This window comes from Cariama cristata, unplaced genomic scaffold (assembly GCF_000690535.1).
Source record: "Cariama cristata isolate BGI_N322 unplaced genomic scaffold, ASM69053v1 scaffold43438, whole genome shotgun sequence".
NCBI lineage: Eukaryota > Metazoa > Chordata > Aves > Cariamiformes > Cariamidae > Cariama > Cariama cristata.
The window spans coordinates 4,172-30,106 of NW_009630334.1; the positions used below are offsets into that span (position 1 = coordinate 4,172).

Consider the following 25,935-nt stretch of genomic DNA (forward strand, 5'->3'; position numbering starts at 1 on the left):
AGCTGACACAGTGAGGAGTGCTAAACAGGTCAGTTAAGTACTGTGAGGTAATATGGTATGTCAGCAACTGTTCTTAGCTCACTTGTGGCTGATGCCTCAGCTGTAAAGTCAAACAGTGTCTTAACGAAACTGAAAAAAATGGGTAAGAACCAAAGAATTAGTTCTCTACCACACCATAATTCCCACAGTCATGGACTCCCATGGTTTTAGAAAGCTTATGGCATTCAGCAGGATTCAGGAACTTTCTAGCAATGATACAGAAGAAAAGGTTTAATATTGGGGGTGAGATGCTCAAGTGGTCTGGAAGAGTAGGCACTCTTACTGGAGTGTTCCATGATTAAACTAGATGTATAATGTTCTTGTAGGGTTAAGTTACCCTCAGATGCGAAACAAAGGTGTGCATTTTTCAACCTTGTAGTAACGCTGTGTGCCTCTGCAGAGGAGGTGGCCAAGCTGGAAAAGCACCTGATGCTTCTTCGCCAGGAGTATGTAAAGCTGCAGAAGAAACTAGTTGATACAGAAAGGAGATGCAATCTTCTGGCTGCCGAGGCTAACCAAGACAATGCCAGTGACACTTTCATCAGTCGACTTCTTGCCATTGTAGCTGAACTCTATCAGCAGGAGCAGTACAGGTAAGAAATCCTCCTTTGAGGAAAGGGGCATTACAGGAACCTTTGGCTTTATTGGCTGCAGTAGGTACTAGCCTTAGACAAGGAAAATTCTTCCTTTGCTGCCTGGTATGCATAGGGTCCTCAGTTGCAATTGCAGTTGGAAGAGCATGCTAAGATCAGGTAGCATACTGAATCTAATTCTTGAATCAAGAGCTCTGAGTAGAAGTTCATCTCTGAAACTGGTGTTCAAGACAAGATTAAAGAAAACTAACCACTTTCACTGTCAACAGCAAAGCTCCCTTTGAACAGAAGTGATTTTAAACTGATCTGTAACTAGTTGATGGATTAATTACACAGTATATCTTCTACTAACTGGAAATCCCTCCTTTCTTGAAAGCATATGTCCTTGAAACCAGTTCTGTACTCCTGTTGTGTGTAAAGAAGCCTGATTAAATTGACTTGTCTAGTTGTGTGATATAACAGGTCTTAGACAGTGGTATATGTGACTTAGTGGTATAAATTATATTGTATCTTTTGAATCTCAGCACAAAATTAGGTGTAATGGTTTCTTTTCCATAGGCATGTTAAGGATCATCTTCAATATTCTGGATCCCTTAAGTGATTTAGTTCTGAGACTACAATAACACGTATCAATTTTTTTGCCATTACTGAAAGCAATGCAAATATAGTAAAGGAGTTTGGTTATGTAAGGGGAAAATACATAGTTTTGATTAAAATTTCCTTTCCCTAACATTTGTTCATGAGCCTTCCTGAGAAAAGGCTCTGCCTGGCAAGAACTTACTGTAGCATTGTGGTTAAGAGATGTGTTAGGTAGCATATGTTGGAAGAGTTGAATCACTTTATGTTCAGCTTTTGAGTTTTAAAGGGTTAGAATAGTGGTCTAAAAGGACCTACAAGTCATAAAATGAGAAAGGTAGCAACTCCTAGTGCAAGTTTTGTTAAGTAACATCTCTGTATTTTGTACTGTATTTTGTAGCAGTGCTTTCATTTAGAAAATGGCCTGGAAAAGTACACCTACGCAGAACACTTGCAAGCTATGGGACTTTAAAATAAACAGGGCAGGTACTTTCTAACTACAAAGTATAACCTGGTGTTAAAGAGGTCAGGATGAAATCAGTATTCTTGACAGTTGGTCTCCTGGGAACTGGGGATTCTTGGAGTCTTGTCTTGTACGCAGACTACTGTCAGACATTGTTTGTTCTCTTGCTGGTCTTGCCTGAAACCATTGGTGCTTAGCTGACAGTATTAGTATGGACACTGCGACATACATATTTAACCTCAAGATTGTTGGGTTTTCCTATCTTCTACAACAATTCCCTTGCAGTCTATTCCAAAATGGTTTAAAAAAAAGAAAACCAAAACAAAAACCACACAAACCCTTTAAGTACTAACGACTCATTGCATTGCTCCCTAGAAAAATAAGAATTGTGTCGTTTGGAAACTTGTTCTACTTAACCAGTTAAATGTGTTTTGATGTCTCAGACAACTTGAACCTAAATGTGGATGCCAGGACATAGATACTATGGAGATGCTGAATCTGTATGTGTCTAAGCACAGGGGAAGTCTGTGTTATACATGTATATGATTTTTATTTTTTTTCCTCTTATCAGTGATCTGAAGATAAAGGTTGGGGACAAGCACATCAGTGCTCACAAATTTGTCTTGGCGGCACGCAGTGATACTTGGAGTCTTGCCAACCTTGCCTCAACAGAGGAGCTGGATCTGTCAGGTCAGTCGGTGCTGACCTAAGATGCTCTGATTGTCTTTAGGATGGCTGATGAAAGGGCCTGTTGGGAAAAGGTTACTTATGTACCTTTCAGACCACTACTGTCCACAAAAAGTGGTGCTTAATCCATTAATTAAGGAGCTCTGTCTCTGAAACATAGTAGCATGCTTGTGAACTTGGTACTAGTGGTAGTTAAATCAATAACCTACCTTCTTTCTCTTTAATGAACAGGGGTTGAGAATGGTGGCCTGTTTGTCTTTTCTAGAGTCAACTAAACATAATGAAAAACAAATCTATATGGAGGAGCTTGACTTCTTCCTTTCTAAGGACAGGGCTTTTTGAGGTAGTGTGCATAATTTCTCTGAAGTGTGTCATGGAAATACCCTGCTTCTTGTCAACATACTGTGTGTGGGAAATGAATACAAATGCTGATGTGTTATTAAAAAGTTACTTGCTTTGGCACTTTGATACCTTTGCAAAATAGGTGAGGAAGAGAAGTTTTCTGACAGACAGTCATCTACAAGATAGTGTTTTGTTCTGCTGTAGCTGTTTCTTGCGTGAACTTACACTGGGCAGCGTTTCTGCAGGTTGAACTTCTTGCCAGGCTTTTCTTCCGTACTTAACAGTATAGAAGAGTCTTATAGAATTAATTTGAGCAATAAAAACAGGCATGAAGTTAAGCAGGTTTGCTGGCTGGCATGTTGAATATTAAGCATTAGCTTCACTTTCTGCACTTAATCTTATGAATCCTAAGTGCAGACAAACTGGAAAGAAGCAAGTCACAGCAAGCTAGTTTTATGAGACAGTGTAGGTTTTCTTGTAAAAGGATTTATGAGTCTGTCTTTAGCCACAAGAAAACAGATGCCAAGGATTTTTAAGTTGAGTGCTATGCTAACAGAAGATTATTACCAAAAAGCTCTTATGTTAATTGTGGTTTTGTTGCGAGTGGCAATCTGTAGCATTTCTAGCTCCACGTTTTAAGCTAGTCTGGTAATCTCAAGTGTAACTGCAGTCTTGCGTGTTTAACAATGCAAACACTTCCTTTTACAGAATGATGCTTAAAATAAGTGCTAGTAAATGATACCACTGCATAAAACTGAATTTTTTTATAGAATTTGATAAATGGCACAAGGATTAGGTTATTAAATAGTTGTAGCAAGTAACAAGCTGTTCCCTAAAAACTGTCATGGTTTTCTTAAGAGATGTCTTTAAGAACTTGCAAGCTAAGATTGCCTGAATCCTAACTTCAGAATACAGCCAGCATTTAAAATTGAGGGGTTTTAGAGTTCATGTAATCTGCAGAATTTTCTACTCTTTAGGAAGAACAGAAAGACATGAACAGAGGTTCTCTTGTTGTGAGAATGAAAATGAACTCTTATCTCTGCCAAGGCAGAGCTGATATTGCAGCTGGAGTAGGTTTTTTGATTACTTCAAGTTTGGCAACAGATACTTGCGTTAATGAAACCTCCTGTTTCTTAGGAGGCAGTCTACATGCTATGCTGAGTACTGTCTGGTACTCTGCAGATAATCTGGGGCAACCCTCCATGTAAATGAGATGTTTTAGGATATGTATTTCAGTGTCTTAAACAGGTATGTTTTCATTGTAAAAACAAACAAAACACCTTAAGGGACTAATGTTATCTTTCTAAATGAATGGAATTTTTTTGTTGTAATTGGTCTGATCTTACGTTGTGGAGTAATTCTCATCTACATCCTTGTAAGCAGAATTGTCACTATACATCTGACTAGGTGACAAAGGTCCTGGCCATTGGGCTTGTGTACCTCATGTCCTGTGGTGTAGGTTTCTATTTTTCTTCCTGTGTAAAAAACATCAGGCTTGTGATCAGTGTCGTAAACAACTGAAATCTAACCAGCTTCTTAAACTGTCTCTTTTGCACCTTTCCTGATAACAGTTCCCAGCAGTCTTAAGTATTTTGTAGTCATTACCAAGGTATAAGTACCTATATTGGAATGCAACAGTTCATAACATATGACTATAATATAAAAGAGGGAGGATTCTTAAATCGAAAAGGGGATTTGTGCTTGTCAAATGTAGGTGTGGATTTAACCGTATGTGAGGAAGCAGAGACTTTAAAGGGACATCACTGGCCCTAAATATGCAATATTTGTGTAGCAGGTAGGAGATGTTACAGGACTCCCTGTGTTCTGCACAGTGTTCCAATGGAAGAAAGGTTTTCCTCCTTGGAGCCAGCATTGTTACTAGTTTTAGCTTCTGACCAGTTTTGCCTGTTTTGACATTTTAATTGGACTAAAGCAGTACAGTTTCAACAAGGCTATCTTTTTTTTCATGGTAGCTGTATCTTTAACAGTCAGAAGAGTAGCAACTACTTGAATAGGTGATTGTTCTTTGGGTATTTTATTAATCCCTGTTGCTCCCTGTACCAGATGCTGACCCAGAGGTAACCATGGCAATGCTGCGGTGGATCTACACAGATGAACTTGAGCTAAGAGAAGATGATATCTTTCTGACAGAGCTCATGAAACTATCTAATAAATTTCAGCTCCAGCTGCTTAGGGAAAGGTGAGTCTTGGTAAATACAGTGAATCTTCTTGAGCTCTTCAACCTTCTTTGAATAGCAATAGGATGATAGCTGCTGGCAATTGGGTAAAATTTTGCTTTTTCAAAGTTTTGAAGCTTTAATAATACATCATGACATGCAGTTTATTGCAGGAAATGAAGCTTTGCACTGCAGTTGAACTGTAGCAGTGTTTCTGATAGCTTTTATATTTACTTTCCAGTTCCTCTCCCCATCAAACTAATAACCCTAATTTGGCATTAAGAGGAAGTAGAGATCAGTATATTAATAACAAGTTCTAGAGAGTTGCAAGAAAGGAATTGTTAAAGAGGATGCTAGCAGGAGTCAATGGCAAGTAGCTTGCAGTATTAAAATGCCACAGGTGAAAAATTTTTAACTTAAATAGCTGTTCTTCTGTGCATCTTGGTGGCAACTCTTCTTCATGAAGAGGGGTAATGTAACAATACAATGCTTGACCATTTTGAGGAGATCGATTGCACCATTCTAATAGGGGCTAGGTTGTGATCTTGAATGTATAGGGTGCTGTAAATAACCATTTAAAGTTAGTGAGGAGCCTGAATGTACAAACGAAAACTTCTTCAAGTTTTGTACAACTTCGAAGCCTTGAATTTGGTCAAAGTACCTTTGATATAATAATTTTTTTGCCCAAGGGGTGTCTGGGGCTGTAGCAGTACATGGCACTCATAATCTGATTTAAGTGTGACTTAACATGAAGCAAACTAAATTGCTGTCAATTCTTCTGACTAAAGAAGTTGAATCTGTAAGGCCAATGCTAAAACTACCTTCAGGCTTTGTACCAGCCTAAAACTGTCTTCATGTTTATACTACCTTAACATTCCTCAGCTGTTGTCTGGTCATGGTAGTCTAGTGACAAGTCCATGTACAGTATGCTACTAGTAATTCTTAGATGTCTTGGTAGGTGTATGTACCTGGAGAAAAGTATCTCCAGTTTTTGGTCTTAATACCTGCTTGGAGATCACTGGCATGTTTACGTTCATTTTGAGGTACTTGAATCTTCTTCCCATGAACTCACACTAATAGCTTCGCACCTATAAAGATTAGGTGGATCTGCTATTAAAGGTTATCCCTTATCTTTAATAAACAAATAGCTGTACTTGGCATGCCTTTTTCTAACTTTGGCACAAAAGCTGCTTGTGATCACTGTAGTACTTCTAAAGATAGACATCTTCCCTACTTGATGACAGTGAATGAACTGCAGTTTGTTCCCTTGGGAGAACTAGGATGTCTGTCTCCACTTGCAGACTCCTGCAATGTGTGGTGTTACCATGGGACCTTAGCTTAGATGGACTCTAATAGGAGTCTGCTCTTACAGGAGCTGTCTTACAGGGCTTCTGATTAAAGTATGCTTGTGGTCCTTAGCCTTATAGTAAAGCAAGGCCAAGCCACTTTCTACTGGCATCTAGGAAAAGGAGTGTATAAGACCCTGTTACAGTGATTACAGTAAAGCTGTTTCCTGATTACTGAACACTGGCTTTCCTATTTTGACAGATGTGAAAAAGGAGTTATGTCACTAGTTAATGTCAGGAACTGCATTCGTTTCTATCAGACTGCTGAGGAGCTGAATGCCAGCACTCTTCTGAACTATTGTGCTGAGATAATTGCTAGTCACTGGGTGAGTATTGTCAGAAGGAAGCAAGAGGAAAAATGTTTGCAGAGTGTAGGAACTTAATTGGTAGAATTTTGCTTAACTTACTGTACTGTAACCTTCAGAGTATCTCTTGGTATGCTAGCGTTCGAGCATTCCAGTTGGGATGAGGATTACATGGATTCCTGATAACTTTCAGTGACTAAGGTGACCTGTTATGCTGACCCTTATATGTTTGCAAGGAGCAACAGTGTTGATGAAAAGCTGTCAAATCTGCCTGCCCTGCCTCCTGATGTGAGTGAAGAGGCTGCTTCTGAGGCAGGAGTGACTTTTCCATTCCTATCTGTCTCCATTATCTTTATAGTATGTGCTTTTTGACACTGTGTGTTATTTGGTGTTCTCTACAATACTAATTCGTAATTATATGTTTGAAACAAAGCACATTAAATGGCTCCTTCTCTAAGATTTTTGTTGTTGTCTTTAGAGGTTATGTCCGTTGTCTATCTTGGTGTGAATGTCTTGACTGGGAGGAAGTAGCTTATAGCCTGAAGAGTTGTCCTGTTTGTTGGAAATACTTTGCTGTAAAAAAAGTTTTACTGTCCTACACATGAGCCAAACCAAAGGAACTGTATTCTAATAAGCAAGAAGGTTGTTTATCAAATCTGGACTCTGAACTGTTTAGAAGATTGTCCATAGTTGGTCTCTGTCTATACAGATCACAAATCCCAGGCCTGCTTTTACTTCTGAAAATAACCCACAGGAACCAAGGAAGAGTTTCTGTTAGGTGATGGAGGGAGTGGCAAAGAGTCTTGCACCCAACTTGGAAGTTTCCCTTGCTCTGATCTGTTATTTTGAGGAAAGTTTGATTAACAGAGTAATGGATTAGCCTTTAAAATAAGACTTGTCAACAGCAGACTAGTGTGTGAGGATTTAGGTTATCGTAAACCTAAAATGCATCATCTAGATGTGGATATTTTTATTTGGCTAATGCCAAAGCAGAGGGGAGTGCTTTGATCTGTGAATATATTAAATTCTTGTATCTGAACCTGCAGGTCAGCCATCTTAACTCTTTCCTGCTTCTGGCTCCTAATTTTTGACACTGTATTCTACCTGGAAATGAGGTTGTTTCTGTTTAGTCAAGTGAGCACTAACTCAAACCTAAGGTCTCTTTACTTCTAAGTTTCTGTTTACTTTTAGTCAGAGTTTGACAACTCCACAGAACTTTGAAAGTCTTCAATAGTTGTATGCCTTTTTGTCAGAAAAAAATCTAACCTGTGATTTAAGTCCAGATAAAGAACTAGTTTAGAGACTAGATGTTAATCTAGTATAATGTCTGGTAAAATACTAGTCTTCCATGTCTGTAGACAAAAGAAGAAAAATTTTGCTAATTGATCTTGAAAATAAAATGGAGGAAACACTCGGGAAGTTTTACATCTTACTAGTCTTAAAAAGCTATCTGGGATTGTTCCTGCTTGTTGTGATGCTATCAAAATGGAGCTTTTAACTGAACTTGTCTTGTGAACTTCATAATTATATTGTGCAATGCCTTGTTTATAAATAAAGCAGGAGTATTGCTTACCCTTTTCTTTTTTTTATTGCTTCTAGGATGACTTGCGTAAAGAAGACTTCAGTAGCATGAGTGCTCAGTTGTTGTATAAAATGTTCAAGTCAAAGACAGAATATCCTTTGCATAAGGCTATTAAAGTTGAGAGAGAAGATGTAGTCTTTTTGTATCTTATTGAAATGGATTCACAGGTATAGTGAGACTGACTTGATCTGTCTTCTAGAATTTGGTGTTTCAAATAACTAGTTTCTTACTACCAATCTGAACCTTGTTTATTGATTTTTTTGTCACTAATTCTTATCTGCATGTTAATCATTGTCATGGCTACTTCTATGTATGTAATGGAGGCCTAGCGGTAAAGGCTACATTAAGATGTAATTCAGAAGTGATTCATAACGCTTTTAAAATGTATTGCATGCAGCAGACTATATCTAATAAAATCCAATATCTGATATTGCTATGCACATTTAAAGCTGATTGGTATAATAGTCAACTTTGCTGCTTCATGGCAGTTCAGTGAGCATCATTTCTTTGAACAAATGCTTTTCCTCTTCTGTTGAATGTTTGAAGTAACACGTATTTGTTCTGTTCAGATGAACACTCTAAACAACTAGAAAAAAGTTGTCCCCCAACAAGGGGGAAGGAAGAATTATTCAGGTATTAATTGTCAAGAATTATTTAATTAATCCTTTAAGATGCCTCAGATTCTAATTGGAAGCTGAGGTTGTAGCAGTACTTAGCACCCTTAGGTCCTAATCCAACTGAGAATTGAGGTATCTTGAAGGAATAATTCAATAATTTTTACTACTATGTTGAATATGCCTATACTTCTAAGAGTATACTAGTCTTACTTCCTGTGAGTTAAACAAGACTTGCAAACAAAACTCCTGTTTTCTTATTGAACAGCCCTCTGGGTAGAATTGCATGTGGTAATGCTAGCCTTCTGATTGCTTTCCTGTGTACGATGCACTTACCTAAATGCAGCACTAGCATTCTACACTAGAGCTGAAGGTCTGATGTTATGGTAGTTGGAATGGGCTGTTAAAATTTTGTTAGGCTGCTGAGCATACCTTTAATATCAATTGTCTGAATTTGTCTTGTAGCTTCCTGGGAAGCTCAATGAATTGGATCACAATGGAGATCTTGCTTTGGATCTGGCCCTTGCCCAAAGGTTGGAGAGTATTGCAACTACACTGGTCAACTACAAGGCTGATGTAGATAGGGCAGACAAGAGAGGCTGGAGTCTGTTACATAAAGCCATCCAAAGAGGTAAGTAAATAGGATATGAAGCCTTGTTACTTTGCAGTTGTTCTCAGTGTGGAATATGTATTCCAAAGTCTATTCCTGTGTCACTTTAGTTGACACTTTGGTTGGAAAATTGTAGTCAAGGATGAACTTTGTCCTATTTCTTCTTGTTTTTTTTAAACTTAAAAACAAATTCTTACTTGGGATCTGAAAGCTAGCCTGCTGGCTGTTGAATGAAATTTATACTACGTGACATCCAGAAGAAAACTAGTATTGTCTGCTAAAGGAAGAAATGTAGGGAGATACTGAGAATATTATAATTTGACAACACAATGTCTTTCTGACAAATAGTTGAATCAGGCATGCTAGTCTAGTCACAAATAAAGATGAAGCCTTTTTCTAGACCTAGCTTGAATGCAGCATATGCTTCTTTGTGGTTATGGTTAACAGCAAGGGTCCTTGCTACTGGACAGCAGTTTTAGGGGAGGAGAAGCTGGCTGGAAGAAGGTGAGCAGGTAGAGGTGCTTCTATGCCAGTCTGAATATTTTTAAAGCTCTGGTGAATATAGCATAGTTATCAGGGTGGAGTCAGAGTACAATTACATGATTATCTTGAGCTGCTCTCCATCTTAGAGAAGATGCGTCTTATGAGAACTGGAGCACAGTAGGACCTGGTTGCCATGGCCCCAGTATTCTGAAGGCTTTGGACTAGCAGCATCTTGGTCTATGGCCAAAGTCTGGTAGAAATCGGTGGTGAATGCCTCATGCTGCTAGTTGCATGCAGTGATACCTTTGGCAGTGAAGCACAACAGGAACCTTACCTGTGACTGGACCTCATGGGTATTGTAGGGCTACAAATGAAAAGCTTAAGTTTATTTTTAACAGCAAGCTGTTTTGGATTCTTAGAAGTAGTTTAAGTTTTGTGAGCTCAAAATACAGCTCCCAACTTTTTCCTTTGATCTCCTGCGTATCTAAACAGGGTAATGCTGGTGCCTGATCCTGTGATGAAGCTTCAGCAGCAGGAGTAGGAGACCTTCTAGGCATAGGTCAGTGTTGTGATGGCTGCAGCCCTGTAAAGCACTAGAAAGACTGCAGCAAGCTGCTCTTCATACTTAATACTAGTGTTTGTCCTCTAGTTCTAATGTCTGCTTTCAGTCTAAGCTAGAGCTCTGAGAATGAATGCTTGCTTTTCAGTAATCAAAGCTTTAGTGAATTAATAACTGTTAATGATCACATGTTGTGGAAATGGAGCTAAAGCAAATTGTCTGAACTTGCCACATGATTCTTATTTCTTACGATCACTGGAGAGTGGGGGAATGTCAGATGTGAAAATCAGAAAATGGGGTTTTGTTTTTTGCTGGTAGAGATAATACAGCAATCTGTATTGCTTACAGGCAAACAGTTGTCTTTGTTCTTCAGTCTTGCATTCAGGACAAGCAACCTGTGAATATATCTATTCAAAGTAGTCTTTGGAGTAAGGGGAATTAGTATTATCCTGAGTCATTCTCTGCATCTTGGTGTTTCAAGTCCAAGGTTTCGTGTACTGAAGTGGGCCTAAGTTCTGACTTTGGAGAAGCTCTCCAAAGAGGGAGTTCTTAGGACCCACTGTGCCTTAGGACCGACTGTGCATGGCAGTCCTAACTATTGAAGCCCTTACCCTATATATAATGGGGCCTAAACTTTCAAGAACAAAGGCTGTGTTACTGCTTGTTTACGTAGCAAGACTGAACAGATGATGACTGACTTCAGCTACACACTTTTGACCAGTGCCCTGGAATAGTACCTTTTGTTCAAATACTACTTGTATGTTTAGTCTCACAATTTGTCCAATTGTGCGTTAAAGCAGCAATGGATTTATCGTGATAGAGGAGCTAGCAAACTTGGTATCACCATAACAAGTAAACTAGTGTCACATGTAACTTCTGGGCAAAACCCTTTTTCCAAGGGGTTGTTATGAAATATTTTGATCCTGACTTTGCAGTAAAGTGTTCTTGAAGTTACTGATTGCTAAGGCATTCTAAGAGCAGGCACTTGTATTGGAATGATTGTATGGTATGGAGGGAGATCATGTGTATCCATTTTCTAGACTTTGTAAAATATATATATATCCATAAATAACCTTGTCTTGTTTCACAAAAGGAGATAAATTTGCTGCAAACTTTCTCATTAAAAATGGTGCCCGTGTGAATGCTGCTACACTGGGAGACCAGGAGACTCCTCTGCACCTTGTGGCGTCTTACAGCCCCAAAAAGCATTTGCCAGATGTCATGGCAGAGATGGCACAGATAGCAGAGTCCCTCTTACAGGCAGGAGCCAATCCAAATATGCAAGACAACAAAGGAAGGTAAATACTCAGTGAAGTAAAGTCTGCTACCAGTTTAACAGATAACACTGTAGTGACTAGATGCAACCTGCTAAGAACTTGCTCAGGTCTGTCAGCAAAGCACGGGTGATACTGGAAGCAGGAAAGGTGAATTCATTAATCCAGTTTGAGACCTGTGGGTAGCACTCAAAGTAAAAAGCTGTGCAGGCTGAATGGTACTCTGTCGTGACGAATTAAACATAGCCCAGCTATGGAAAGCTGGGGTGAGTTGATTGTGTTAGAACACATGGCACACAACTAATTTGTCTTTATTGAATCACTGAAAGTAAAGCAAGCTAACTAAGGTGACAAATAGTATTCCTGAAAGGTACTTCTCTTTGAAGCTGTCGGTGAAACTGAAATTATCTCAGAGCGAGCATCTGCAGTGTGTTTATCTGAGTCGTAGGGCTTGTAAACTGCTGTACAGGTTAGGCTGACCTGGCAAACAAGTACATAAAATGATATAGAAGACTTAAGAGTGTATCGGCTACTCAATTCTGATAGGTCAAGCCCTTGTGCTTTTTTCCTTGAAGGTTAGCTCTTACATTAGTGTAAAGAGTTGCTTACTACTAAATTAATTGGAATCGTGTCCACTAAAGGAATAGACTGCTCTTTCTTTCAAGATGTGCTTGTGCCCTGTTCCTGAGAGCAGAGACAAAAGCTAACCCCATAAATCTGTAGGGGCATGTTGATGACCATGGGCAAAATCCTAAGCATCTCACTTACTGCTAACGTAACTGCACTTTGCTCCAATTACAGGACGCCATTACATGTGTCAGTTGTGGTCAGGAATGAACCTGTATTCAGTCAGCTTCTCCACTGCAAACAGTAAGTCTCGCTTAAATGTAAGATACACTGAGGTTGCCTTGTACAGTGAAGATACAAAAACTGGTTTAACGACTTGTCTATGCCTTTTTGCCTTATGATAAAGGTAGCAATAGGCTTGGGCTGCAAAAGCGTAAAGGCTTTGCATAACTTAAGATGCCAGAACAATGCCAGAAGCCGAGTAAGTTTTTGCCCTACTGTAAAGAGGAAGCAGAATGCATCGATGTGGTTTTCAAAGAGGGCTAGATGAAATAATGTAGCAATAACTTCATTTGTAGTGGAGCTAAAAGGAGTAATAAAACTTAAAATGTGTGAATATGTTCTTGAGTTCAACTTGGGTTCTGCTTAAAGCTAATACAAGTGCTGCCTTCCGGTGATAAAGTAGAATATTTCATTTGATTCAATTTCTTTGTAGTTGAATTTGCAGTTCTTGTACTCAGCTTACTTGAATGCAAGAGGATTTGCCTCTTCGTTACACTTAGTGGGAGCACAAATCTACCAAGGCCATGCTTCTCCTAGGAGCCATGTGCTTAAATCTAGTAGTCACTAAAAGGTGTCTTGCTTGTTTCAGAGTATTCACAAATTCTCTGAAGTAACTGGAGCTACAGTAGACGTCTTGGCAGGCAAAAGTTGTCAGTGAGGTATTAGATAAACTAGTACAGCTGTTCGGACACTTGAAACTTAAGCTGCATTCGGGAACCACTTTTTAAGGTATAAAATGGGGAACATTAACTCTTATTTTTAGACTAGACTTGGAGCTGAAGGATCATGAAGGAAGCACAGCTCTGTGGCTTGCAATTCAGTATATCACTGTATCGTCTGATCAGTCTGTAAACCCTTTTGAGGATGCCCCTGTTGTAAATGGAACCTCATTTGATGAGAACAGTTTTGCAGCAAGGTTGATCCAACGAGGCAGCAATACAGATGCTCCAGACACAGTAACAGGTAAAACAGAGGTTTGTATTTCTGTGTAGGTGGAAGGCTTATAAGTTAATTGCTTAATGTTAACTGCACTCTGAGGAGTTGAATGAGGTTTCAACGGCATTTGCTGCATAATAAATGGTAGGTGGTAGTAGTTTTACCCAGAACTCGAACACTGACAGTCTCAAACTGAGCTTGACTTGCAGGAAGTCACAGAAAATCTGGACTTGTTGCCAGGTCCTAATGTCCTCTTTACAGTTTCAAAATGTGTAATTGCTAAATGGTAGTGCACATGACAGTCCAGTGTTGTAAGGGGATTACTACTAGTAGGAAGGATTTTCGCTGTTGGCTTCAAATTTTAATGTTATATGGTAGTGGGGAAGGTGCTAGCGTGATTGTTAGTGTCAAAGTGTGGTTAGAATAGCACTCTAACAGTGTTCATGGTTTTTCTTTAGGGAACTGCTTGCTTCAGAGGGCAGCTGGTGCAGGAAATGAGGCAGCTTCTCTCTTTCTAGCAACTCATGGAGCAAAAGTGAACCACCAAAACAAATGGGTAAAAGCAGAAACTTGCAGACTGTAGCCTGAAATTTTCCTTATTTCTCTGCAGAAATAAGATAGCACAGTTCTCTCATTGCTAACCGTAGCTTAAAGCAAGTTAGAACACCTGCTGAGCCTTTTGCATGTTTTCAGATGTTTACTAGTGATCAGACAACTGTTGTGTTCTTGTGGCACTGTTCTTGCAGCATCACCAGTTGTTAACATGCTTTTAACGCTTCCCTCAGTGCCTGTTGTAATAAAGTCCTTATAATATAGGCTAACTCATGCAGTTTGAAAGTCCTCAGGAGCTTCAGCTACTAGGAGATAGGCTCTTCACACCAATTCTTGTGGGCATATTAGTTTAAAAGCTACTTCTCTTCATGTCTCAAGCTGTTAACCTAGCACCCTGTTTCTTGAAGGGAGAAACACCACTGCACACAGCCTGTAGGCATGGGCTAGCAAACCTGACAGCAGAACTTCTGCAACAAGGAGCCAATCCAAACATCCAGACGGCAGAAGCAGTGCTTGGTCAGAAGGATGCATCTTCTTCAACAGCAGAGAGTGTTTATCTGCAAACTCCCCTTCACATGGCTATTGCTTACAATCACCCAGATGTGGTGTCAGTCATCCTGGAACAAAAAGGTAGGCTTTTTTCTGGTTCAGACTGTATTGATGCTGTAGTGGATCAGTGTGTCAAGATAGCATCTAAACTGTGTTTTGACAAACTACTAATAAAGCATGTCTTCCTGTAAACATTAAGTAGAGCAATTAATAAGACTGGCTAAATGTAGTCTTAAACTCAAATCATCTGCTTGTTAAGACTAGAAAATTAATTTGCCCATGAATCTTTCTAAATTCTCCACTGTAGATAATGGACTTGAACACTTAGCCCCAGGTTGTATTCGAGCTGTACAACTGAGATCCCTTTTCTCTCCCCGTCAAAGCATTTGGTTCAGGTGAATGCTGGAATCAAATATGGATAAAGGCATCTTTCTGTGGTGAGACTTCTGCCTCCCTCAACTATTTCAGTAAGAGGATTTTGTACAGAGTAATGCTAGTATTATAGCAGAGTTGAGACAAGTACTGAAATACTAGCAGATGATCGTTCATTAAATGCTACTAGTTCAGCTTCTCCTTCCTAGCAGCAGGAAGGGAGTTTGACAGCTGAAGCAAGGCATATTTTGTCCCCTACCGTAAGTGGGATTTGGAAGGGAGTAGGTGAATTGGGGAGAATATCCTCCATCCCAGGGAGATGAAAAGGAGGGATGGTGCCACCATCTTGCAGTTCAGCCTCCACTCTTAATTCTTGAAGTTCTGTATATGCCACTGTATTTGGAAATGGAGGTAGAAAGGGGGCAGGTTAAGCCTCTTAGCTAGAAAGTTGAATGTTTTTAGTATAAGTGTTGAGTAGTGGCAATACTACCTGAATCCTAAGCAGTACTGCGTCTGGGAAACTGAAGGTATCTTGCTGAGATCTTTCAAACTGACTGCTAAAGGAACAACCTACTTCAAAATGTGCCATTGCTACTCCTGCAGCTTTCAGTGTGCAACTGCATGTCAACTACAAGAAAGCTGTAATTCCTTATGCTTTTTTTTGTAGCTAATGCTCTTCATGCTACCAACAACTTGCAAATTATTCCTGACTTTAGTCTAAAGGACTCGAGAGATCAGACTGTGCTGGGATTGGCTCTTTGGACAGGTATGTGCCTTCAAAACCAGATGAGAATTTACAAAGATATGGAAGCTATGATGTGGATAAGATTTGGTTTGGTTTTTTAAGACAAAATGGCACGTGTGTGTTCATGTCCTGGCTTGTGCTGCTAGTGAGAAGCTATCCAGGAGAGCTTTAGGTGATTCTTCAGCTTCTAAAACTGAATGTTCACATCTGACTTACTGATAGATTTCTAGCCCTACAGCTTTCCTTCTTGGCTAGCAGGTAGCCCTGGAGCCTCTTGCCCACAACTGAACTTGTGGTTCTGTGGAATTGCTCCGCTGTGAACTCCCTGGTAGTTTTCATATCGGGTCACTGTACTGTCTGTTCATAGTGAAGTCTGTTCTAGATGCTGGTTAATATAGTAATGTTGACCTTTACAAAGGAAAGGTGAGCTACTTTAAGTAGCTATTAACGGGAATGGAACTTGAAATACTGATTCAGAAGATGCTTTCTTGTCTGAAATGAGGAGGGGAATGGTTTGGGGAAAACTAGTTATTTTTATTTGCTGCCAAGTGACATTTCAACAGTATCAGGGCATCGTCAAAAGAAAGAGGTGGTATGGTCACTACTGAACCAGTTTAAGTATGGTCCTACTGAGCTGGAAACAGCAACTGTATGGGGGATGACTACTCATACTGTGGGCTTAAGAGATGAGGCAGAATGCTTAGTCATGTTGCTCTGTACAGGAGTGCTACTTGTCATGCATATGTAACAAATATCTTTACTGTCCAGGCTTTTCACTTTCCTTTCTAATGAAAGGGAACTAAAATGTAGGTTTCTCTCTACCATTGCCATTATCTCCTTCTGAGATAAAGGAGGAGGAACTAAGCTAAACATCTGATACATGTAATATTCAAGAAAATAGCTTATGAATGTAATACCAAAGTTAATATTTGTTGGACAAAAGTCTGAAGTGATATGAAGGATTAGGCTAGGTATGGTTAAGGAGGACTCTACTACATTTAGGTTGGTAGAACTAATGGGAAAGCTCTACTGTATATCAGACCATATCTTGTGTCTTCAAGCAAGACCAAAAGGATTCAGGAATCGATATTCAAGAAGTCTATAAATGAATATTCAAGCTGGGTAGAGTCATGAGTTGGTTTAGCTCATAGATGTAAGTTTTAATAGGCTCTAGCATTGATTCAGTGCATCTCTTACTGTAATTACTGAAAGTTGAAACCTTGAAGCTTTATTTGTTAATCTTCAGTGTCTCTATCTTATAGAACCGAAAGTAAAATATTAATGAGCTTTAACTCTTTAGGCATGCACACAATAGCAGCTCAGCTGCTTGGATCTGGGGCATCCATCAATGACACAATGTCAGACGGACAGACTCTACTACATATGGCAATACAGAGACAAGATAGTAAGAGTGCACTCTTTTTGCTGGAACATCAGGCAGATATAAATGTCAGGTAAGATCTTAACTGATACGACACTCAATGGGATATGTATTTAGGAGCAGGTAGTGATGACTGCCTTTATATAATGGCTTGAAGTTGTTTTCAAATCATGATTTGTGCATAGTTATGTGTTTGGTGCTTTTTTATGGCACCAGTTATGGCTGAGGGATTACATATGTGAACTTAGACCTATATATAGCTCCGTTGATCAGTATCTCCTCTTGAGGCTGCAGAGGGAGGTGCCACTAAATTCTAGGTAGAACAGAATCCCGTGTAACAGACTCTCAAGTCCTAGAGACATGGTATTGGACTTCTGTAGTCTCATCTATTTGCTGACTTGTTGGAGCTGCATGTTTTCTGCCATCTAAACTAATTGGATGTAGCTGTAGCAAGAAGATTCCAATAGAACTTGCCTCCGGAGTATCTCCTAGACGAGTTGATATTAGAATTAACAAAACATTTATCCTGCTTACATGACTGACAGGCGGTCTTTGAAATTTGGTGAGGTATACTGTAATGAATGTCATGGGTACAAACTACCTAATACTGCTGTTCCAATTTCAGTTTTCTAACAGTTGGTATTTCTGACTGTTGCTTGAAGTGTTAACAGCAGTACAAAGCTGTTCACTTCTGTGGCAGTAGGCTTGTTCTGAAGGAACTCCAAACTCCATTCAAATAATGGCTGCACTTAAAGAAATGACAGTGTCTCTGAGCCAAGAACAGTAACATGCTTTTCAAACTGTAGAAATCAGTCACTTGCTACTAATGGAAGAGGGGGGGGAAGAGAGGTAAACCACATAGCTGTGATGAAAAACTAATGTGGTGTGTTTGCATGGCTGTAGAGATAGGTCTTAGCACAGCAAAATTACACACCTGAGGAGATAATTTTGGGGTTTGTCAATGAACTGCTGTACCATGAGAGCTAACTTTATAATGCAGTAGTAACGCTTCAAACTGTACCTGTTACAGAACACAGGATGGAGAGACTGCCTTGCAGCTAGCTATAAAAAACCAGCTCCCTCTTGTGGTTGATGCTATTTGTACCAGGGGAGCAGACATGTCTGTGCCAGATGAGAAAGGAAATCCTCCTTTATGGCTTGCCTTAGAAAATGACCTGGAAGATATTGCATCAACTCTGGTAAGACTGTCCTTTGACTTAATTAAGAAGCTGTCTGGATTTCTGATCCTGGAAAGAGTAAGGATCTATGAAAAACATCAGTCTGTAGCATACCAGGCTTGTGTCATGGTCAGCTTCCTGAATAAAGCTGAACACTTGTATGTATGCTTTAGAGTATGTGCAGGTTCTTACTGCATCTTAACATTCCATTAAGAAAGCCTTTAAAGGATTATATTTATTTTTAAGACTATTTACTTTCAGGCATAGGTGATCCAGCAGGAGACTTCTCCAGAGATGCAAGTAGACCTCTTTACATCTTTCATAAGGAAGTTACTTGAAAGCTTTGTCTCTGATATGCCGTTATTGTCTGCTAGAGACAACTGTTTAAAAGCTGTGCTGATGACCTGAGAAATACATCTTGTAACTGTACTTGATCATTTGTGCTGGTATTGGATAAGAATCTTTATGGAGCCAACACTGAAACTACTCGTGTATAAGCCTTGTAAATAGTTTGTAAAAAGGAGTAGAACAAGTCCTATTTAAGTGCTGCATTGCTCCAGTAAGTAGTTCTCTAGTAGAAGAATACAAATATTAGAAATGCAGTTCCTGAAAAAACTAACTCTGTTTAGCTGAATGTCTAGGAAAGCAAGTAAATGGGCCAGACCTTCAAAGGCAATGTCTGCTGATGCTACTTGCCTTGCTTTAGGTGTTTGTCATTGCTGAAAGCAAGGTAACTGTTAACCAAACTGGCTTAAGATCTGTCTATTCAGAGTATATGGGTGAATATCTGGATTGTTAGTAATTAGGTGTTGCTTAGTAAACCAATAAAATATTGGTCCAGAAGATGTGAAAATCGCTTCCTGAATTTGAACAACTGTCACAAGAATAGGTAAGGCATCTCAGATTGTACCTCTGAGGGATAATGTTTCAGAAGCATTAGTCAAGGACTATATAAAGTAGTGGGAGCCTGCTGGAGACATAAAAAAACTTCACTGCCTCATTGTGCTTCTCCTTCCAGGTTAGGCACGGCTGTGATTCAACCTGTTGGGGATCAGGACCAAGTGGCTGCTTACAAACTCTTCTTCATAGAGCTATTGATGAAAACAGTGAACAAACAGCGTGCTTTCTTATTCGCAGGTCAGACCCCCTTCTAAAATAGAAACCTTCTAATGTGCATGTACGTATTTTCCTGGCATAAATTAATTGAATGCTGTTTTGAGCCAGTAACAGGTATATGCTTCATTAGTCTTTCAGTGGGTGGATGGCACTTACTGAAGTCTGACTAATCTTGAAGACACATTCTGTTACCTATATTGGTGTCATCTTCTTGATGACAAGAGTCAAACTAAAACCAGGAACTTGTGCTTTTGTAGAATGTGTCAGAAGTTGATGGATCAGCTCTTGTAAACTTTTTGTGACTCTTGTTTGGAACAGTTTAAGTCTGGATTAAATGTAATAAATTGACTGTATTGTGTTTGTTTTAGTGGTTGTGATGTGAATAGTCCCAGAAAGCCAGGCCCAAATGGAGAAGGAGAAGAGGAAGCTCATGATGGACAGACACCTCTACACTTGGCAGCCTGCTGGGGGCTAGAAGAGGTGATCCAGTGCCTTTTGGAGTTTGGTGCCAATGTCAATGCTCAGGTGTGTAGAGAAGCTGTGTGCCACTTGTTTGAAGTTGATTCTTTGCCTCTAATGTAGTGAAAACAAACTTTCCTCTCAGCTGTGTATTTTGCTTGATAGGAAAAAGAACATTCTTCTGTTATGGCTGAGCCAGTGTGATGACTGGCTGCAGTTCTACTTTCTTTCCTGTCCCTTGTTATCGTATCTAGTGCTTATCTGCCTGTACAATGGGTTAATTCAGGAAGCTATACTGAAGGAAAATAATGATACAGAAAACTTCTTGCAGTGTTAGTTTTCTGATGCAATGATTGGAATTCAACTGTTCTGTCCCTAGTGTGAAGGAAAGGCAAGACCAGAGCTGTGTTCTGCTGCAATTGATCATTAGATTAGCTGTAGTGTGAAATTCCAGAATACTCTGCTTTGTTAGTATGTTTGGAAAGTGTCTTCTCTTACTAAGTAAACTGAGGTCATGTAAGTATGTTATGCTTCATTTTTGATTACACAGTAATCCTTAAACAGAAGCTTGACAAATAGCAACAAAAGAAATGAATGCATAACACTTCTAGGTCCTGGTGCTATTGAAGATGACATCAAAATGAATGACAGAACACAGTCACAAAGCAGCCATGGCTGTAAACTGCTGCTTGATACAGACAAGTGATTAAATACCGTATTTGAATTTGCTAGACTTTGAACGCTCATCTCTGCCCCTAAAATGTCTGACTACATGGGAAATGTTATTCTGAGCTGCTTAAATGGCTGTATAGCACAGGATTGGGGCCAACCTATTTGGAGAAACAAATACCAATTTGCTTCACTTAAAACTGTGGATTTGAGCTCCTACTGCAACTGTTTGGTGTCCCAGCTGAAGGAGGCTGCGTCTGTCACAGAATTAAACTAATAAGTTTCCTTGACTTTTCAGAGTTAGGGAAGGTATTTGTGTATTGCTGAGTCTTCATATAACAAACTTCCTGGTTTCCTTCTAGGATGCAGAAGGAAGAACTCCAATCCATGTTGCCATTAGCAACCAACATAATGTTATCATTCAGCTTATGATTTCACATCCAGATATTAAGCTAAATGTACGTGACAGGCAAGGAATGACTCCCTTTGCATGTGCTATGACATATAAAAATAACAAAGCAGCTGAAGCAATTTTGAAGAGGGAACCAGGAGCTGCTGAACAGGTAAGCTGGGAGTATTCAAAGCATGCTGGTCATCTTACTGCAGTAGTCTGTGGTAACAGGTGCTCCACAAGCGATTTCTGCTTTAGCCTTTTGTGGCTTTACATGCAATGACGTTTCCCAGATGCAAGTCTTCTGTAGCAGGATTTATTGGGAAACTGTAGGTGTGTACATTCTGTGTGTGAGATTGAACATCAAGGGTTAGTGTCTTGTCAAACCTTATCTTGTCAATACTAAATTGAGGAACAGGCATATGTGTATGTAAGGAGAAAGTTCTAACTCTACCCTTCTCCTGTGCTGGACTAGTACAAAAATTGTTACCTAGCTCTCCTAAAGCTATCCAAAACAGAAACCCTGACCTAAAATAACTGAATAATAGATGTTATGCTGCACTGCCGAACTATAAAACCTCCAACTGTATCTTCAGGCTTCTGGTGTGACATTTGCAGCTGTTGAGGAGTTTCTTCCCACCCTATGTAAGTTTAATTACTAGTGAAGTATTTGAGTGCTTAGTGAGCTATTGTAATATATCCAAAACATGGTTACAAATACAACCAGTTCTAAATATGCTTTAACATCAGCTTCAAGGCAAAGATGAACAACAACATGCGCTTGATATTAAGCAAAAAATGAATACACTTTGCATGAGTGTGGCAGGATTGCATGTTGCTTCCTTCTCTGGCATTACCTGCCAGATTGACTCAAGTTTGTTTCATTTAACTCAGTTTATCATTAACTGCTGCTCAGCACTTACTACACCACCTGTTAACCTTTTGTCTGTCATAATACTCTCCAGTGCGTGGTCAAGAAATGACAAGGTTATAAAGTAGAAATGAGGTAGTCCGAAGCAGACTAGAGTGAGCAGTTGCAGCTGATAACTTCTCCGTTCAGTTATTTGATAGTCACATCTATCAAATAAGTCTCTAATGTCAAGCAGTGAAAGGGACAAGACTCCACAGCTCACCTCAAGTAGAGGGAGCAAGTATCTCTTAGTGAAAATATGTACTAAGACATAAAAATGTGCTGTTCTACAGAAATAATGGATTTCATTTCACGTGCCCTTGCTGCCACAGGTTGATAACAAAGGTCGGAATTTCCTACATGTAGCTGTTCAGAACTCAGACATTGAGAGTGTGCTGTTCCTGATAAGTGTACAGGCTAATGTAAACTCTCGAGTCCAGGATGCCTCCAAACTAACACCTCTCCACCTGGCTGTACAAGCTGGCTCAGAGATCATTGTGCGTAATCTGGTATGTACTAGAGAGTAATTTTTTTTTCTTCTACTCAAAAATGCACATTCTGCCTTAATGCACGTAGCCTGTAGGCTGGAGAAGTCAGCTGAAGGTAAGGCCACTTTTTCTGAAACAGAACTCAGAACTGCATAAAGTTCCCATAGAATCATTATGGTTGGAAGAGACCTCAAAGATCATCAAGTCCAACCGTATACCTGATGCCACGATGTCCACTAAACCATGTCTCGAAGCGCCACATCTAAACGTTTTTTGAACATCTCCAGGGACGATGACTCCACCACCTCCCTGGGGAGCCTGTTCCAATGCCTAACAACTCTAACAATGAGAAGTTCTTTCTAATGTCGAGCCTGAACTTCCGCTGGCGCAACTTGAGACCATTTCCTCTCGTCCTGTCGCTAGTTACTGGGGAGAAGCTCATAGTGTTAGCTGAGCTGCATCAGTAGCCTTCATGTGAGCATGTTGATTTGCAGTAATCACTGGGTAGTGAGGCTCACGTTAAAGCAAGAACCTTACTTTGTCCTTTTTGCAGATTTGAACATGAACACAAGTTGCAGCAGCCCAGTAATGATAGCGTTTTATATATGCTGGAGGCCTAGAAGTATCTCTGTACCGTGGAGTCTTGTGTGCTTCATTCCCAGAAATAAACTGTTGGCTAATAGCCCTGAAAACATCTTTGAACGTATTCCTTCTTGCATCTTGACAGCTGCTTGCAGGTGCCCAGGTGAATGAACTGACCAAGCATCGTCAGACTGCTCTTCACTTGGCAGCCCAGCAAGATTTGCCCACAATTTGTTCAGTCCTTCTGGAGAATGGAGTAGACTTTGCAGCTGTAGATGAGAATGGAAATAATGGTAAGCTTCTAAAGTTACACAAGTAGATGTAAACACTCTAGTAGGTCTGTTAATGATAGCTCTTTGTGGTAGAGATAGCCCACTGAACGGGCTCACTCTTCAAAGGAGAAAAAGAATGAAAGTCCAAGAAATCAAAGCTGATGGAAGGAGTTTTGGAGAGGGAAGGTGGGGGGAAAGTGGAAGAGGAGTACTTAATTTTATCAGGCTGTAATTATTGCTAATAGTAACTACTTCAGCTTCTTGAAGCTTCTCTTTTACTTTTCAGCTCTTCATCTGGCAGTGATGCATGGCCGTCTAAACAATATCCGGGTCCTCCTCACAGAGTGCAATGTAGATGCAGAAGCCTTTAATATTAGGTAATTAGTATAGTCTTAACAGACTAAAGAACCACAGTCTATTTTAAAATATGTGCTGATATGACTAGATAAAAAAACCTCAAAGATTTGGCTTTGATTATGGTATTTCTACACTAATTTTACAGTGAAGTGTGCAGAGCATGCTGTGTCTAAATTGTGTGGAAGTTATGTATACCAAGAAAAGGAAGTTAAAGTAGGCAGTTGTGTATGATGTACTGAGTTACTTAGGTGTAGCATTGTTCTAAGTCCAAACCAAACTTGAAAACAAGGAGAGTTGGATGAATAACTGTAGTAGCAAGCAGACTTTGATCAGGATAACAAACTCTTTTCCCCAGAGGCCAATCACCAATGCATATTCTGGGACAATACGGGAAAGACAATGCAGCAGCCATCTGTGACCTCTTCTTGGAGTGTATGCCAGAATACCCTCTAGACAAACCCGATGTTGAAGGAAACACAGGTAGGTGAGATTCAACAGCTATTAAACTTGAAAGTAACTGGGGTTGTATTAATGGTATGTCACTCTTAAAGCTGGAATAATTGGCGGTATTGTGCTAAATACAGTAAGATGCAAGCATTGGAAACTTAAAAGAACTAAAGATCTTACTCTGGGCTGAGCGTAACCTAAGACCTACCACTCGGTTAGCAGGGAGGTGTCTGGCTTTTATTTTTCAGTGCTCCTGTTGGCTTACATGAAGGGAAATGCTAACTTGTGTCGTGCAATAGTGAGAGCTGGGGCTCGTCTTGGAGTTAACAATAATCAAGGAGTCAATATCTTCAACTACCAAGTTGCTACAAAACAGCTTCTCTTTAGACTGCTGGGTAAGTACTACTTGCTACAGTCAGAAAGTGGTTTTAACTTATGCTTCTGAGATACTTTGGAGGAAAGAACTCTGGACATCTGGCTTCGATGACAGTAATTCCAGAGAAGCTGAACTGCTGAGTATTCTACTACTTTAAATTGGGGGTAGAAACACTAATTTTTGTCATGATCAGCTGGAAAGTTGCACAATGCAGACCTGTCAAACTTCAGTGTTACTTTTTCTGGAAGAATAGACATGGGGACTCCTGGCTGGTGTCATAGTCTAATGTAGCTTAAAACCTAGGTACTGCTTTTTAACTTGTGCTGTATAGTCGCTGTGGATAATGCGATGTTGATGAGAGAAACTATACATTGTCTACAGACAAGACTGTAGCTACTACAGGAGTAGTTAAATTAATTACACTGGATGGAACCTAAAGCTGGAAAAAAGCCTCCTTAACATTACAGTGTACTTGAGGTGTCTGAGCACATTTTGCCTTTACATTTTTGCCTTTAACAGATATGCTGACAAAAGAACCTCCCTGGTGTGATGGCTCCAACTGCTATGAATGCACTGCCAAATTTGGAGTCACGACAAGAAAGCATCACTGGTAATATGACACATCTTGCTGTGCTTACAAGGAAACAGATTCCTCTTCCAAATGTAGCTAGGCTTGTTCCTTCTGGTGGTTTAGGAGTTCTCTATGTTAATGTAGGTGTATAACCAGTAATCCAGCTGAAACATTCTACCCTGTCCTAGATTAGTAATTTGTGGTCTGACTAAAATCATATCTTAAGCAGTTTTTTGTGCATTTAATGTTCTGATTTGTTGGAAATGAGAAATCATGTTGAAGTTCCAGTGGTGAAACGGGATTTAGATGCCCACTTTCAGTAGTGGGGCTGACTTGCTCCGAAACAGGTGACAGATTTGATCAGCCAATGCCAGCTTAGGTTAGGGGTGCTGTTTGTAATATAGAAATGACTGAAGATGCTGGCATGAGTTGCCTGTTCCTAATTAGGCTGAACTTCCACAAAATGTGCTGGGTTAGATGGATGTTAGGCTAAGATTTTTCTTAGCCCAGTGTTTCAGAGAAAAAAAACCTACACATGCATCATTTGAAGTACTACTGGGTGACTGACTAGTATAGAAGCAGCATGTGGTTTTGGCATTGGTATTAAATTATTACATGAGAGATACCAGCAGATACTAGAAAAATGTAGCATTTCAATTGCTAGTGTACCTTTTTCGTGATACTATCGTTGATAAAGAACATCAAACAGTAAAACCCTGGTGTTCACTAGGAGTGAATTCACTTTTCTCCCACCCTTTTTCTATCAACAGCCGACACTGTGGACGCCTGCTCTGCCATAAGTGCTCAACAAAGGAGATTCCTATCATAAAATTTGATCTGAACAAGCCAGTTCGAGTTTGCAACATCTGCTTTGATGTCCTGACTCTGGGAGGAGTCTCCTAGTATGCTGTGGAAGTAAAGGGATTCCCAGTCAGTGGTCCTGACAGCAGCTCTGCTTACAAGCCCTCTGGATAGGGAAGAGGAGGCCTATACATGTCTTCTGCAATAGACTGAACTAATTAAGGACCCTGTTATGATATATTCTGGTATAAATGACTTTGTATGACTGTAAATGTATTGGGCTG

At 39.8% G+C, this 25,935-nt stretch overlaps 1 protein-coding gene across 1 annotated transcript; it reads left to right on the top strand.

Moving 5' to 3' along the window:
- The first annotated feature begins 443 nt into the window (after positions 1 to 443).
- Positions 444 to 25,792, top strand: ANKFY1 (ankyrin repeat and FYVE domain containing 1). The gene is made up of 25 exons (XM_009705460.1): positions 444 to 632; positions 2,243 to 2,361; positions 4,765 to 4,900; positions 6,426 to 6,549; positions 8,128 to 8,277; positions 9,190 to 9,355; positions 11,470 to 11,674; positions 12,452 to 12,520; positions 13,263 to 13,462; positions 13,894 to 13,991; positions 14,395 to 14,617; positions 15,576 to 15,674; positions 16,954 to 17,107; positions 17,155 to 17,157; positions 18,065 to 18,233; positions 19,231 to 19,349; positions 19,697 to 19,853; positions 20,819 to 21,019; positions 22,090 to 22,266; positions 22,973 to 23,120; positions 23,386 to 23,476; positions 23,812 to 23,936; positions 24,152 to 24,298; positions 24,799 to 24,889; positions 25,621 to 25,792. The coding sequence occupies exons 1-25, from the start codon at positions 469 to 471 to the stop codon at positions 25,751 to 25,753; spliced, it is 3,468 nt and encodes a 1,155-aa protein (XP_009703762.1). The 5' UTR covers positions 444 to 468; the 3' UTR covers positions 25,754 to 25,792.
- The last annotated feature ends 143 nt before the right edge of the window (positions 25,793 to 25,935 follow it).

Bases quoted from the DNA above. Each gene is read 5' to 3' on its own strand.
- ANKFY1 (XM_009705460.1), top strand. From the start codon at position 469: ATGCTTCTTCGCCAGGAGTATGTAAAGCTGCAGAAGAAACTAGTTGAT. The intron at 6,550-8,127 runs GTGAGTATTGTC...TATTGCTTCTAG, and splicing joins AGATAATTGCTAGTCACTGG to GATGACTTGCGTAAAGAAGA. The intron at 8,278-9,189 runs GTATAGTGAGAC...TTTGTCTTGTAG, and splicing joins TTATTGAAATGGATTCACAG to CTTCCTGGGAAGCTCAATGA.